Source organism: Indicator indicator, unplaced genomic scaffold (assembly GCF_027791375.1).
Source record: "Indicator indicator isolate 239-I01 unplaced genomic scaffold, UM_Iind_1.1 iindUn_scaffold_119, whole genome shotgun sequence".
In the NCBI taxonomy this organism is placed as follows: domain Eukaryota; kingdom Metazoa; phylum Chordata; class Aves; order Piciformes; family Indicatoridae; genus Indicator; species Indicator indicator.
In genome coordinates, this window is record NW_026539227.1 from 49522 (window position 1) to 65652 (window position 16131).

General features: G+C 63.1%; 1 protein-coding gene across 1 annotated transcript; it reads left to right on the plus strand.

Moving 5' to 3' along the window:
- Positions 1-3357: 3357 nt before the first annotated feature.
- TBX21 (T-box transcription factor 21) lies at positions 3358-15371 on the plus strand. The gene is made up of 6 exons (XM_054398807.1): positions 3358-3842; positions 12321-12475; positions 12570-12691; positions 13515-13673; positions 13847-13908; positions 14720-15371. Exons 1-6 carry the CDS (start codon positions 3358-3360, stop codon positions 15369-15371), a joined length of 1635 nt encoding a protein of 544 aa, XP_054254782.1.
- Positions 15372-16131: the final 760 nt, after the last annotated feature.

A 16131-nucleotide genomic window follows, 5' to 3' on the forward strand; every position in this document is an offset into this window, starting at 1 on the left:
GTCCTCCCTTGTGCGGGGACACTTGTCACAAGCATCGCTGCAGGAGCCCTGCTGCGTCTCCCAGGGAGGGCAGCGGCCCCGGTGTCACTTTACCGCGAAGGGGGAAGACTCAAGGACGTGACATCCTGGGAGGGGGGGCGGGGGGGAAGACACAGAGCCCAGAGCCACTTCTCCTTCCCTCACCCCACCAGACCCCACTGTGGGCACCATCCAGGACCGGGACTGCCCCAGGGATGAGGAGGAGGGATGGGAGCGGGGGGGGCGATGGTGGCAGGTCCCCAGCCGTGGGCACAGAGGGGCTGCTGGTGAGCCTGGCACCCGCCTGGGTGGCCGCGGCGGCTGAGCTCGCAGCGGGGGGGGGTGTGCTGTGAATTTATCCTCGCCGGCGATGGTATAACTGGAATGAATTAGCACATCCTGACGTCAGGGGCCACATGTGCTGCAGCACTTGCTTCAACCCCCTCTCCCCAAAAACCGTTAATGAGCCTCCCCACCCCATCCATAACTCCCCCTCCCCCCAGCTTTTATTTTGCCTTCTTGAAAAATTTTCTGGAAATTTCCTTGTTTCCCACCTTTTTCTCACTTGGGAACTCGGGGGGGTGGGGTGGGAATGGGGGGGGGGGGTCCTGCTGGTGGGTTAGGAGGGGGTTGGTAGTGACCTGGCAGCCTGAGGGTGCACAGCAGGGGGACACAACACAGCTGCGAGGCTGTGCCCTGGGGCACAGGGTGCCAGGGAGGCGTGCCCACACGTGTGTGTGCGTGGACGTGGTTGTGCACACCTCAGAGCAGAGGTGGGCATGGGGAAAGGGCTGCTCCCACTGCAAAATCCACTCCCTCTTCCCTCCACTCCCAGGAGATTAGAGCTGGGAGAAGCTGGTAGGGAGCCGGAAAAGCGGTGGGGAGGGTGGGAAGCGGGTTAGCAAAGAGCGGGGGGGGGGGGGGGGGAGGTTGCATAGAGATTGCAGCCCGGGGACCCCTCTGAACAATGGCACCGGTGAAAGGCCAACCCAATGGCTGCTAAGCTCTGTCTGCTGGGCAATACACAACCCCCTGGAGACCACCGTGACTCACCATGGGCACACGGGGGTCACATCCAGCCACCCCCCACGGCCAGGCCACAATCCGCACCCTCTGTGCATCCTTAACTCCCCATTTCCTCCTGCCCCACAGCCAGGGCCCTCCGTGGAGGAAGCAGAGCTGTCCTCACCCTCAGGAACCTGCCCCATCCATGTCCCCATCCCTATCCTGTCCCCATCCCTGTCCCATCGACATCCTGTCCCCATTCTCATCCCTGTCCCATCCACATTCCGTCCCTATCTCTGTACCTTTCCCTGTCCCCGTCCCTGTCCTCATCCTTATCCCTCTCTCCATCCCATTTTCCCCATCCCTATCACATCCCCGTCCCTATTCTTGTCCCCATCCCATCCCTTTCCCCATCCCCACCCACTACCACTACCCCCCAGCAGCACCATCCCCTGGGATCCCCAGTGCCGTCGGAGCCTTTATCTGTGGGATTTGATAGAGACCCTCCCCACGTGTCCCCTTCTTCCCACCAGGTCCCATCCCCAGTGGGGTCCTGGGGAAGGGGTGGCCACATCCCCGCAGCCTGGGGACAAGCATGGATCCTGGGAGGGGCCACACGGGTGGCACTGCTCATCCTTTGATGTGATGTGGCGCAGGGTGGCACTCAGCCATCACCCAGCTGCCACCCAGCCATTGCCCAGCCGTCCCCCAGCCATCCCCCACCCTCCTGCAGCACTGTCCCACTGGGAATGGAAAATATTGACGGGCTCCGAGCTGGGAAGCTGCCAAGGGAAGCAGCTCCTCCAGAGCCAAATGCCATGGTGCTGGCTGCAGGGGACACAGGGACTTCCCCGGGCACAGCAGGGTCAAGGGCAGGGGCTGGGAAGGCCTGGCCTCAGGGTGGGCACAGAAGTGGGCACGGAGGGTGGGCATGGCTTGGCTGAGCTCCTCGGGGAACTTGGAGCACCCCAAACCCAGCAGAAGGGGACAAAGACCCAGAACGGGACAGGACCCCCAGCCCGGTCCCCAGATGCTCAAGCCACATCCTGTCCACGGTGACATCAGGGTGTGCAGTGGGGACCAGTGCCAGCCAGTGGGCACTCAGAGTTTGGGGCTGCCCTGGTTTTCCCCAGGGGAGGAGGACCCCTCCTCACAGGGCCCACCCTGCACCCAGCAGGTGGCTAATTAAGGGATTAATTAAGAGTGCTGGGAGGAGGGAAGGGGACAAGGAGTAAACTGGCCTCCGTGTCACCCTTCAGCTCCGAATTACAGGCAGGACCGTGGCCCCTGCGCTGTCCCCTTGGTCACACCATGCTCTGTGTCCCCCTCTGTGTCCCCACAGTGTCTCTGTTCCCTTCCATGGCCCCACTCCTGCCCTGTGTCCCCCCATCCCCTCCCATTTCCCTGCTCCCTCGGAGCCCCATGTTCCCACCTGTCCCCCATCCTCTCCCCCATCCTTTCCTCCCTTCCCACCCTCTGTGCCCCTGGTGTCCCCCACCCGTGACCCCCCCATCCCCTCCTAGCTCCCCACTCCCCCGAGTGTCTCATGTCCCCCAACCCCTTCCATGTCTCCCCATGTCCTCCCACGCTCCATGTCCCCCATCCCCTCCCACCTCCCCCCCCGCGAAGTGCCCCATGTCTCCCCGTGTACCCCCATCCCCTTCCATGCTCTGTATCCCCTACGTCCCCTCATCCCCTACCACACTCCACGTCCCTGGTGTCCCCCATCCCGTATCTCCCTCTCCCTTCCTACACTCCGTGTCCCCGAGTCCCTCCCCGCGTGTCCTGCTCCCCTCGTGTCTCGCTCCCCGCCCCGGGCCCGCCCCGTTCCCTCTCACCCGCCCCGGTGTGGGCCGCCTCCGCCGGTGGAGGGTGGCGGGGGGAGGCGGAGCTCCCTCGGCGGAGTCGCTTCTTTGGATAAGAGGCGCGGAACCACGGGGATGGGCAGGTGGAGCGGCTGAGGCACCGGCAGCGCTACCGGCAGCAGCGGGGCACGGCGACCCCCCCTCACCCCCCCCCCCCCCCCCCCCCGCTCCCGACGGCACTTTTAGGGTGTTTGGGGATTTTATTTGTTTTTTTTTTTTTTTGAGGGGTTGGGGTTTTTTTGCCCTTCTCCTCCCCCTTGGCTTTCCCCGGGCCGCCCCAGTTCCTCCTCCTCCTGCTTCCTCCTCCTCCCCCCCCTCCATCATCATCCTTCCTACTCCGGGATTACCGGGCATGGAGGGGGCGATGGGAACCCGACGAGGTGGGCACCGCTGAAAGAAGCCCGGCTCCGGTTCCCGGGGCCGCCCCCATGAGCGGCTGAACGGGGCCGGTGCCCCCCCCCTCCCGTTCATGGGAGCGCTGGAGCCGGGCACCGGAACCCCCAGCCCCGCCGCCCCCATGCTCACCGGCACCGCCAGCTTCGCCAAGGAGCCACCGGGTCCCCGGGACGCTGCTGCCGCTGCCGCCGCCGCTGCTTACTACGGTGATGGGGGAGGACCGGAGCCTGGAGCACCCCCTCCGCTACCTTACGGTACCCCCGGTGCTTTCGGCGGCCGGTTCCTGGGACCGTGTCCGCCTTACCGGGCACCGCCACCTCCCGCCGCCCCGCTTGAGGGTTACGCGGTGGAAGGTTACGCGGGTGCGGAGCTCTACGGGGGCGCGGAGGGTGCTTATACTCCACCCGGGGCTGCCCCGTTGTGCCCTCGCTCCGGTCCGCTCTGTGCCCTGCCCGGTTACCGGGCAGCCGGGAAGGTGCAGGTGATGCTCAACAACTACCCGCTCTGGGCCAAGTTCCACAAGCACCAGACCGAGATGATCATCACCAAACAGGGCAGGTGAGCGGCGGGGGAGACGGACACCAGGGCCGGGGGACCGGCAGGGAACGGGGATGGAAACGTGCAACAGCACCGGGACCCACACGGGCACTGGGGGACGGTGGTTGGGGGTCTAATGTGGGCAGGGATATAGGTAGGGGTGAGGCACAGTCTGGGGGTCTACGGGGTGGGCAGGGGGCGGCCGGCATGGTGAGGCAGGGGAGGTTCCTTCCTTGGAGGGGGGAAGTGGGGGGGAGGTTTGGGGAACCCCATCCGCCGGTGGGAGAGGGAGGTTGTGAAAGAGGGGTCCCCATCCCTGTGGGTTTGGGGGGACGTTTGTCTGTCTGTGCAGAGGGAAAACGCGAAGTGAACCGGAACATCCCCCCCGCCCCAGGCTGGTTTTCTAGGGGAGTTTGAGGCTTGTTTGGGACAATGAGGTTTTGGGGGGGTCCCCATCCCTGTCAGGGCGGGAAAGAGGGGTGCGGACCTCTCTCCTGGGTGCCAGGAAGTTCGTGGCGGTGGTGTCAGTGCCGGGGGTGGGCTGCAGGAAGCATTTATCCGTCCTCGATCCAGGGGCTGGATCCCAAGCCCAGCGCCGCAACAAGTAGCAAGAGAAGCCCAAGAGGCTGCCAGCGGCCCCGGGCACCCCACGGGCACAGCAGGGCGATGAGTGGCACCCCCTCTACTTGTTGTCCTCCCCTCCGGGATGGAAATCCCCCAGCCTGCTCCATGGGGCAGGCAGAGCCCAGTAGTGCCCCACATGTGCCCAGGGAAGGGTGGAGCACGTCGGCAACGTCCTGTGTGCCAGAAGAGCTGCTGGTGACGCCGTGCCCAGGCACCTGCTGTGTCCTCCGTGCTGCCACCCACCCGGGGTGTTCACAGGCTGCGGGTCTTTGGGGCTGGGGGATTTATTGGGAAGGGGGATAAAGTCCACCCCACCTCCACCAACAGCCCGGGCTGGAAGGGGTTGGTGAGAGCCAGCCCCTGGGTGGTCACAGAATTGCTCCAACTCGGAGCAAGGAGACCCCAAAATGCTGGTGCCAACCACGAGCCCCATGGCACTGGGCTGATGTGGGAGGGGGGAGCCAGCCCCCCAGCTGCTGTTTGGGAAGTCTCTGGGGTGAGGAGGATGAGGACGGCAGGGTCGGGTGCGAGGCTCAAGCCCCTCCAAGACTGAGCTTGTGAACTGCTGTGGCTCCGTAGTCAGGGGGTGATGGGGCAGGTGGCAGAGCCCCCACTCTGCTGCCATCCATCCTCGCCCTTTTTGGCGGGGGCGGGGGGGCGGTCGGGGTCTCTTTCTGCCCAGCACCGTGGCTGCCAGCAGCCATGCTCCGTGCCCTCTCCTGTCCCTGGGCTGAGACAGGCAGTGTCACTTCAATGCTGAGCCCCAACCTGCTTAATGTGTTGGAAGTCTGAACACGTTAAGGTCGCTTGGTTTGCCACGGCCGTTCCCAGGCTTGGCTTGGGTTTTTTTTCTCCCCCTCCTCAGAGCTTGGGGCCACTCAGCAGCAAACCAGCACCAGCAGAGCTGGGGGGACGTGACCCAACGCTGGGTAAAAGGGTGGATGGGTGCTGGGCTCCCCAGAAGGGTTGTTCCTCGCCCGCCATGGTTCAGCTCCGGCAGGGACCCACTCAAACTCACCCCCTTGCTCCCCTCCTCTCTTTTCCCAGCCATGCTGGCAGCTTTTGGGGCACTACCTGGCAGTGCCCATCCCCAATGCCTCAGGGTGGCTCAGGAGGTGGTGCTGAGGAGCTGAGTACTTGAGGTACCCCCCCAAAAAAAATCATTCTTCTCTAAATTCAAATCTTCTCTACTCCGCTTCACGTCTGGGCTCTGCCGTTGGCTCCCGACATGAAACCAAGAGGGTTTGAGGCTCTTTTTCCAGCTCCATGCTCCCACAGCGGCTCTGCAAAGGGGCTGGGGGCTTGGTGGTTCCCCCTATCAGGGTTTGGGGGCACTCAGCAGCAAATTGGCACCAGCAGAGCAGGGGAGATGTGTCCCCAGCGTTGGGCAAGAAGGTAGAAGGGCGTTGGGCTCCCCAGAGGTTGTTCCTCGCTCGCCATCGTTGAGCTCTGACAAGAACCTCCTCAAATTCATCCTCTTGCTCCCCTCCTCTCTTCTCCCAGCCACGGTGGCAGTTTCAGGGGCAATGCCTGGCAGTGCCCATCCCCACTAGGAGGTGGTGTTAAGGGGCAGGAAACTTGGGGTGGACCCCCCCAAAATCCCATCCTCTCTACCCCACTCCACACCTGAGCTCTGCCATCGACTCCCAACCTAAACCCAAGAGAATTTTGGGGCTCTTTTTCCAGTTCCATCCTCCCACAACAGCTCTGCAAAGGGGTTGGGGGGCTGAGAGGGTGGTGTGCTGTGCGCTGGGGGGAGGGGGGGGGGAATCACAGCAAAGGCAGCCCTGGGGAGATGTCAAAGTCAGAGCCACAGAACATCCGTTTGCCCCAAGCCCTGAGCTGCTGTTGCAAACTCCTGTGTGCAGGGCCAGGCTGCAGCGCTGCTGAGACAGGAAAAACCCCACAGGGAGGGCTCCAGGGAGATGTGTGCCCCAAGAGAGGCACCCACCGGGCTGGGGCAGGGGCTGGGGCAGGGCAGGAGGTGCCTCCTGTCCCACCTGAGGATGGTGGTGCCACAGCTTGTGGGTCTGTGCTGGTCTCTCAGGGCTGGTGCCTCCACAGAGAGGAGCTGAGCCTGAGTGGCAACTGGTGTCACCAGGGCAAAACTGGTTGGGTGCTGGGGTTTGTCCCCTGGCACCACTCCTGCCCCTCTGTCCTGGCTCTGACATGCCATCCCGTGCCATCCCATGCCATCCTGTGCCATCCCACGCCACCCCACACCCACTCATCCCAAGTACAAATCATTTCCTGCCAGTTTCCCATGCATGTCCCTGTTCTCCCTCAGCCCCCCCCATGACTCTTGGGGTTCAGCCAGAGCAGGATTTCAGTGGAAACCCCCCAGGCCTCACCATCCTCCCCCTGCAGAGAGCCCCCGGGGAATTCCTGCCCCAGGCTTCTGCTGCAGAACCAGGGCTGGTGTTGGGGTTTTGGGGAACAGAGGAGCTGGCACTGAGGGAGGGTCTTTGGGCATTGTCTTTGGAGAGGGCACTGGGGATGGCTTTGTGCCTGGGGGACAGAGGAGATGGCATTGCCCTTGTGGAGGGACATGGGGACAGCTTTGGAGACACAAGGGCTCGTTCTGCATTGGGCAAAGGTGAAGGTTGGCTTTGGTTTGAGGGGTGCCAGGGCCACCTCTGTATTTTGGGGAACACAAGGTCTGGCTTTGCCTTTCTGGGGAGGACTCAGGGATGGTTTGCCCAGGCCAGAAGCTGCTGCTCCTCTACAGGCTGGGACAGGGGAAGCCCAGTGGCTGGCTGGCAGCTCGGAGGTGCTGGAGGCAGTGGCGTAGCAGTGCCATGTTGTGCCACGCAGCTGGGTAGCCGTGCCATGCACCTATGCCAGGCTGTGTGGCTGTGCACAGCATTGTGCAGCTGTGCCACGCAGCCATCCCATGTCACTATGCCATTCCAAGCAACTGTGCCATGCCACCGTGCCAGGCACTGCTGTGCAGCCAAGCAGTGTCACCATGCAGTGCCTGGCATGCAGCCCTGTGGCACCATGCCACACATGCTGTGCAGCCACACCATGCCACTGTGCCACGCTGAGTAGCTGTGCCATGCAGCCCTGTGGTGGGTGCTCTGCCAGTCTCCCACTCCTCTGTGGTTCTTGTGGCTGGGTTGGCACTGAGAGAGGAGGCAGCTCAGGAAGCTAGCAGCCCCCCAGTGCACTGCCAGGGGTGCACGTAGGGCTGGGCAGGTGGAGCACCACTGCCCCCCACCCAGCAAATGCCCTCCTGGCCCCGGGCAGGTCTGCAGCCAGCTGCCCCCCACATTTTTGTTCCACCTGGGTTCATCCTGTCCTTTCTCTGTGTCCCCAGGGTCCCATGTCCCCTAGGATCCTCCTCATACCCATGTCCCTGTGTGTCCACAACTCTCTGTGTCCCTTGGCTCCCTCCTGCCCCACGGCCCCAATCTCCTTCAACCAATGCCCCCCCCCTCCCCCCCCCTCCAAGTCCAAGGGTTCACTCAGGGACAAACCTCTGGGTACCATTGACCCCCACCCTGCACCCATCTCGGACTTCCAGACACCCCTTCCCCTATTGCCCAAGCACCCACCAGCCCCTTGCTCCCATCCTGGCTGTCTGAGCACCCACAGACCCCCTCCCCCAGCACCCAGACAGACCCACGGACCCCCTCTTACACCCATCCTGTGTCCCCCAGCAGCTCCTTCCAGACCTCCAGAAGCAAACCTGCCTAGGGAGGAGATTCAAACCCCGGGGACCCAAATCCTACCCTGGAGCTTGAGCATCGAGAAAGGGAGTCGGGGGGGTGGGTAAAAATAACCTCGAGGCGTGCATGGTTTCGGGTCTTACCCCCCACACACACCCTCCCGCGCCCCGGCCGAGCCCCTGCGGTTTGCACCGCGGCAGCTTTTGAGCTGCGACTGTGACTCGGCTCCGCCGGCAGCGCAGAGCTCGGGGAACCGGGGAACCGGCGGTGTGGGAGCCAGAGAGGTGCAAAAAAAACCCCCTTCAAACCAGTAACAAACCCCAACAAATAATAGGTTTTGGTTTGGGACTGGTTTCTTCCTCCCTGTTCCTTGCAGCAGCTCGGGGGGTAGTGCAACAACGCCCAGCGGGGCTGCCTGCTGCGGGACTGGCATCGTCTTGTGGGGGGGAGGGTGGGTGCTGGTGAGGTGGGAGATGGGGCTGGGGAAGGGTTTGGTGCTGGGAGGTGGTGGTGAAGGGTTTGGTGCTGGGAGTCTGCGTCGGCAAGGGCTTCACTGAGAGTTGGTGATGGTGAAGGCTTTGGCACTGAGAGGTGGTGCTGATGAAGGCTTAGGCACTGAGAGCTGATGCTGGTGAAGACTTTGGCACTGAGAGGTGGTGCTGGTGAAGGCTTTGGCATTGGGAGTTGATGCTGGTGGAGGCTTTGGCACTGGGAGCTGGTGCTGGTGAAGGCTTTGGCACTGAGAGTTGATGCTGGTGAAGGCTTTGGCACTGGGAGCTGGTGCCAGTGAAGAATGTGACATTGGGAGCTGGTGCTGGTGAAGGTTCTGGCACTCAGAGATGGTGCTGGTGCAGGTTTTTGCTGTGGGATCTGGTGATGGTGAAGGCTTTGCCACTGGGAATTAGCAATGGTGAGAGTTTGGTACTGAGAGTTGGTGATGGTGAAGACTTTGGCACTGGGATGTGGTGCCGGTGAAGTGTTTGGCGCCGGGGGATGGTGCTGGTGAAGTATTTGGCACTGAAAGCTGGTACTGGTGAAGTATTTGGCACTGGGAGCTGGTGCTGGTGAAGGCTTTGGTGCTGGGGGATGGTGCTGGTGAAGCGTTTGGCGCCGGGGGATGGTGCTGGTGAAGGCTGGGGCTCAGAGGCAGCTCAACTCCTCACTATCGACCTTTGATGCGGCTCCAGTTTTGATCCGCGGTGGGAACCACCTCCCCTTGGCACGGCCACGTCTTGCTCGTTCTGGGGAAGATCTGAGCCCGGGGTGGGGGTGGCACCAGCTTGTGGCACAAGGATGTGACCAGAGCCTGGTGTCCCCAGGGCTGCTGAGTGCCCACCCAGACCTCGTGGAGCATTTGCACAGCTCCTCGCCACCGCTGCTGCTTCTTCTTCTTTTTCTTCTTTTCTCTTTCTTTTTCTCTTTCTTTTCCCCAACCTCTTGTAAGGGCAAGTTTGAGTCAGCTCTTTCCATCGCCCTTTGCAAGACGCTTCCCCGGTGCCGCGGCACTGCCTGCGCTGCGCTTCCTGCCGCGGCCGATCCGCCACGGTCCTGCCCTGCTGCCCGGACCTTCGGCAGTTTCCCAGCCCCTTGATTTGCTCCTCACCCCTTCTTTGGTGTCCCCTCTCCCGCCCTCCTGCCATCAGCAGGGTGGTGGCCTGAAGAGGAGCTTGGCTAAGCTCACTGGGTGCATTGTGCCATCCCTGCCAGGAGCTCACCAGCCCTCTTGCCTTTGTGGGGCTTGGAGTGGCAGGAGAGGGGATCCTGGCAGTGCCACTGCCAGTTCTGTCCCTTGATCCTGCTGGATGATGGCAGGGCTCCAGGCAGCAGCCCACTTCCCCTGCCCAAACTCAGCCCAGACCCATGGGATCCCTTCTGGTGGAAGCCACCACCCCCATGCAGGAACCCCCCCCCCCTCCCCGGGGCTGGGCCATGCTTTCGAGGTCCCAGCACCTGCACCTCGAGGAACTGGGGAGATGGGCAGGGGGTGTGTGCAAACCCAGCCCCCACCTTCACCCACTGGGTACCAGCACGGGAAATGGCACAGCCCAGTGGAGGGGGGAGGAGGGGCAGGTGAGAGGCTGCAGCCCCTCACCCCAGCCATCTCACCCTGGAGGCTGGGGGTCAGGATGAATCTCCCCCATCACCCTGTGTGTAAAAGCTGGAGGAGGGCTGAGGGGCCTCTGTGTCCCCCATGTCACTGTGTTGGGGGCTTTGTCCCCACCAGCAAGGGGTCAAGAGTGTGGGTGGCACTCATGGAGCAGCCAGGTAGTAGGACTGGGGCTGCTGGTGGTGCTGGTGCTGAGGGACTGGGCCTACTGGTGGTACTAGTGCAAGGGACTGGATCTGCTGCTGCTGGTGGTGCTGGAGGACAGGGACTGCTGGTGGTACTGGTGCTGGAGGACAGGAGCTGCTGGTGGTACTGGTGGTGGAGGACAGGGGCTGCTGGTGGTACTGGTGGTGGAGGACAGGGGCTGCTGGTGGTACTGGTGCTGGAGGACAGGGGCTGCTGGTGGTACTGGTGCTGGAGGACAGGAGCTGCTGGTGGTACTGGTGGTGGAGGACAGGGGCTGCTGGTGGTACTGGTGGTGGAGGACAGGGGCTGCTGGTGGTACTGGTGGTGGAGGACAGGGGCTGCTGGTGGTGCTGGTGGTGGAGGACAGGGGCTGCTGGTGGTACTGGTGCTGGAGGACAGGGGCTGTTGGTGGTACTGGTGCTGGAGGACAGGGGCTGCTGGTGGTACTGGTGCTGGAGAACAGGGGCTGCTGGTGGTACTGGTGCTGGAGGACAGGAGCTGCTGGTGGTACTGGTGCTGGAGGACAGGAGCTGCTGGTGGTACTGGTGGTGGAGGACAGGGGCTGTTGGTGGTACTGGTGCTGGAGGACAGGAGCTGCTGGTGGTACTGGTGCTGGAGAACAGGAGCTGCTGGTGGTACTGGTGCTGGAGAACAGGAGCTGCTGGTGGTGCCAGTTTCCAGCTCCAGCCACCAAAAGCCAAGGCTCCAGTGGGTGCCAAAATGCTGCAGCCAGAGCTGAGCTTTGCTGGAGGTGGGGGGGTTGAAGGGAGAAGGGGGGGGGGGGGGCTGACCCTGTGACCCCAACCACACTTTGAGGTCCCACTGCCAGCTGGGGGCTCCTGGGACTGGTGATGGCAAAGCAGGGACTGAACACAGAGAGGGCAAAAGGAGCTGCTGGATCTCCCTGCCCAGGGCTGGCATTTGGAGGTTTCCTTCCCTGGGTGAGGGGGGACAGTGGGGTGCAGCCCCCTGGCAGGGTGGCAGCTGTGGCCACAGAGTCCCCCCCCCTTGGCCATCTTGTCCTGTCCCCTTCCTGCCCTTGGCACAGGCTGGCGCCCAGCCCGAAATAGCAGCGGTGTTGGTTTCCGAGCCGGAAGGTGCTTGGGGAGGGGGAGGAAGATACCGGGGGGTTGGGGGGTGTGGGGGGGGGTGGAAATCAGCCCCTAGAGCATCCCCCCAGCTGCTGGGGTCAGTCACAGCCTCGTGGGCACCCAGCTGGGTGTGAGCAGGGTGGTGCTGGGGCAGCTGGACATCACCCTGCCTCGGTTTCCCCATCCCTGCTGTGCAAGGCAAAGGGAAGCCCCCCAGTACTCAACACCCCCCCCAGCCCATCCAGTCCTTTGCTCTAGGGGTTGAGCTGGGAGAGGAGAAGGAGAAGGAGCAGGAGAAGAAGGGGAAGGAGAAGGAGAAGGAGAAGGGGAAGGAGAAGGAGAAGGAGAAGGAGAAGGAGAAGGAGAAGGAGAAGGAGAAGGAGAAGGAGAAGGGAAGGAGAAGGAGAGGAGAAGGAGAAGGAGAAGGAGAAGGAGAAGGAGGAAGAGGGGAAGGGGAAGGAGGAGGAGAAGGAGAAGGAGGAAGAGGGGAAGGGGAAGGAGGAGGAGAAGGAGAAGGAGGAAGAGGGGAAGGGGAAGGAGGAGGAGGAGGAGGAGGAGGAGAAGGGGAAGGAGAAGTGTAAGAAGGAGAAGGGGAAGGAGAAGGAGGAGGAGGAGGAGGAGAAGGAGGAGGAGGAGGAGGAGAAGGGGAAGGAGAAGTAGGAGGAGGAGAATGGGAAGGAGAAGTGGAAGAAGGAGAAGGAGGAGAAGGGGAAGGAGAAGGAGAAGGAGAGGGAGAAGGAGGGAGGGAGAAGGAGGGGGAGAGAGAGCGGGAGGAGAGGAGGGGGAGGTGACAATGTCTGTCCTTCTGTCCCCTCCCCAGGCGCATGTTCCCCTTCCTCAGCTTCAACCTCTCGGGGCTCAACCCCGTGGCCCATTACAGCGTCTGTGTGGACGTGGTGCTGGTGGACCAGCACCACTGGCGCTACCAGGGCGGCAAGTGGGTGCAGTGTGGCAAAGCTGAGGGCAACATGCCAGGTATGGGCCTTCCTTCCAGCCCCTCCCTCACCCTCCTCGTGCTGGGCAGGGGGGGTAACCCCACCCCTGCTGTCCCCCCCACCTCCGTCCCTAGGGAACCGTCTCTACCTGCACCCCGACTCGCCCAACACAGGAGCCCATTGGATGAGGCAGGAGGTCTCCTTTGGGAAGCTGAAGCTCACCAACAACAAAGGGGCATCCAACAACGTGGGCCAGGTAAGGATCCCACTGCTGTGCCAAGGCTGTGCCCAGCTGTGCCAGCTCCCCCATAGGCCCCCGCGTGGATCACAGAACCATTGAGCTGTTGGGGTTGGGAGAGACTTTGGAGATCACCAAAGTCCAGCTGCTCACCTGGAGTTCACAATCCAAGCCACTACCACCAAACCACGTCCCTCAGCACCACCTCCACGTCCCTCAGCACCACCACCACCTGGCTTTGAAACCCCTCCAGGGATGGTGACTCCACCACCTCCCTGGGCAGCCTGGTCCAGCGCCTGGGAACCCTTGCTGGGAAGAAATTTGTTCCTCACGTCCAACCTGAACCTCCCCTGATGCAACCTGAGGCCATCTCCTCTTGTCCTGCCACTGGTTGCGTGTGAGAAGAGACTAAGCCCCACCTCACTCCAACCTCCTTTGAGGGAGTTGTGGAGAGCAATGAGGTCTCCCCTCAGCCTCCTCTTCTCCAGGCTGAACACCCCCAGCTCCCTCAGCTGCTCCTCCCCAGCTCTGTTCTCCAGACCCTTCCCTATCTTGGTCGATACTCTCTGGCCCTGCTCCAGCCTCTCAATGTCCTTCCTGGGGCAAGGGTCCCAAAACTGACCCCAGCACACGAGGGGTGGCCTCAGCAGTACCCAGTCCAGGGGACAATCACATCCTTGTCCCTTCTGGCCACACTCTTGGTGATCCAAACCAGGCTGCTGGTGCCCTTCTTGGCCACCTGGGCACCCCCTGGCTCACCTTTAGCCAGCCAACAATTGACCAAATGACCCAAAACTGACCACTGGACTTAACCGACCTTGCCCCTGCTCTCTCCCCCTAGATGATCGTGCTGCAGTCGCTGCACAAGTACCAGCCCCGGCTGCATGTGACAGAGGTGAAGGAGGGGGAGGGCGAGGAGCCCTGCCCCTCCCCCCACACCCACACCTTTGCCTTTCCCGAGACTCAGTTCATCGCCGTCACCGCTTACCAGAACGCCGACGTGAGTACCGCTACGGGTGTCCCGTCCCCCTCCTTCCCCTCCCCCCCAAAACCAGCCTCCCACCCCCCCAGCAGCAGCACTCCAACAACTCAATGCCAGCATCCTTGGTGAGTGGGGGGGCCACGCTGGCAGCCCCCTCCCTCATCTTCACATCCCCCTCTCCCCCTCCCCAGATCACCCAGTTGAAGATCGACCACAACCCCTTCGCCAAAGGCTTCCGGGACAACTTCGACTCGTGAGTGTGCCCCCCCTACCCCTCTGTGCCCCCCCACCCCTGTGTGCTCTCCCTACTTCTGTGCCCCCCAGCTTCCTACCCGTGTGCCCCCTCTTCCTACCCGTGTGCCCCTCCCTTCCTACCCCTGTGTGCCCCCCAGCTTCCTACCGGTGTGCCCCCTCTCCTACCCCTGTGTGCCCCCCACCTTCCCACCCCTCTGTGCCCCCCCTACCCCTGTGCGCCCCCCAGCTTCCTACCCGTGTGCCCCTCCCCCTTCCTACCCCTGTGTGCCCCCCCTACCCCTGTGTGCCCCCCACCCTCCTACTCCCTGTGCCCCCCCCACCCGTGTGCTCCCCTTACCCCTGTGTGCCCCCCAGCTTCTTACCCCTGTGCCACTCCCTTCCTATCCCTGTGTGCCCCCCGCCTTCCCACCCCTGTGTGCCCCCCCTTACTACCTCTATGTGCCTCCTTTACTACCCGTGTGCCCCCCCTTACTACCGCTGTGTGCCCCCCCTTACTACCTCTATGTGCCCCCTTTACTACCCCTGTGTGCCCCCCCTTACTACCCCTGTGTGCCCCCCCTTACTACCTCTGTGTGCCCCCCCTTACTACCTCTATGTGCCCCCCTTACTACCCCTGTGTGCCCCCCCTTACTACCGCTGTGTGCCCCCCCTTACTACCTCTATGTGCCCCCTTTACTACCCCGGAGTGCCTCCCCTTACTACCTCTATGTGTCCCCCACTTTCCCACCTGTGTGTGCCCCCCACAACCCTGGCTCTCAGGAGGGGCACCCCCCCAACTCCCGCCCTGTTTCCTCTCCCCCCTCGCCCAGGATGTACTCAGCCTCGGAGGGCGATCGCCTCACTCCCTCTCCCCCGGAGGTGCCAGGCTGCCAGCAGCTCCTGCCAGCTCCCCGCTTCCAGCCCTTCCTGCCCGAGCAGTACCCTCTGCCCCCCGGGCGCTTCTTCGGTGGGGAGCGGGGGGGTCCACTGCCCCTGCCCCCCAAGGACCCCCCGCGCTGGTTCTTTACCCCCCAGCAGCCTCCCGCCGCAGAGTACGGCGGCTACGAAACAGGGTACGGGGGGGGCAAACTGGTGCCCTATGGGGTGAAACCCTTTGCCCTGCCACCTGCCCCCCACCCTCCCCTGCCCTACTACCCCGAGGGGCCTGGGGGAGGGTTTGGAGGGGTAGGGGGAGGCTGGAGCCCTGGGCAATACGGTCCCAAAAACAGCCCTGGAGGGGCTCTGGGCTGGTACCGCGAGCCCCGGGAGGAAAAGGGGAAGGAGGTGGAGGGCTGGCCCCCCCCTGAGCCCCCCACCACCACCTCGGGGGACTCCTCAGACTCGGGGCTGTATGAATGCAAGCGGAGGAGGGTGTCCCCCTACCCCTCCAGCACCGAGAGCTCCCCCCCACCCCGAAACGGGGACCCCTACGACAAGGACCTGGGGGTCGATGGGGGCTACTATGGCTTCTATGGCAACTGAGCCACACAAGGCGGGGGGGGGGGGGGAGGTTGTTGGGGAGCTCAGACCACCCCCCCCAAGAAACCCCAAACCCCAGTGCTGGGGAGGGGGTCCTCTGTGTGTGTCACCCCCCACCCCTCCTCCCCCAGCTATCTCCCACCCATATCCAGGGAGGACTTGAGCAGGGCGGGGGGGCTCCAGACAATCAGCCCCTGGTGGGGCCACGGGGAAGGGACTGGGGGGGTGGGTGAGGAGGGGTGTGGGGGAGGGGGCAAACAGTGAGGTTTTTATTGTCAGGGGAGGGGGTTTAAGGTGGGGTGGTGGGGGAGGGTTAATGCTGAAGTATTTATTGAGCCCCCCCCCCCCCCCTTCTCGTGTGCCCAGTGTGGGGCTGGGGAGAGGGGCGTGGGGGGAGCAGCATATCTTGCAATAAAAGGGACACTGTGGGGCACAGCTCTTGTTGTCTTCTCTGTGGGCAAAGGGGAGGGAAATTGAGGCATTGGGGGGGGGCTAAGGGGATTAGACCACCTCCCCCTCCCCTCATTTTGGGGGGGGTCTCAGGCAGCTGTGGGTGGGAGGGGGCTTCCTAAGGCCTGGGGAATGAAGCTCTCTGCACACCCCAGCTCTTCCTGACCTTTATTAGAGCAGCCTCTGTGCTTGGGGGAGGGGTGGGGGTGGGGGGCAAAGGGTTCTGCCTGCCTGCAGGCACCCCCACGCCCCCCTGCTGGGCCCCCTACCCCAGGGAGCCAAGGACCCAGGTAGGCATCCTGTGCCCACACAG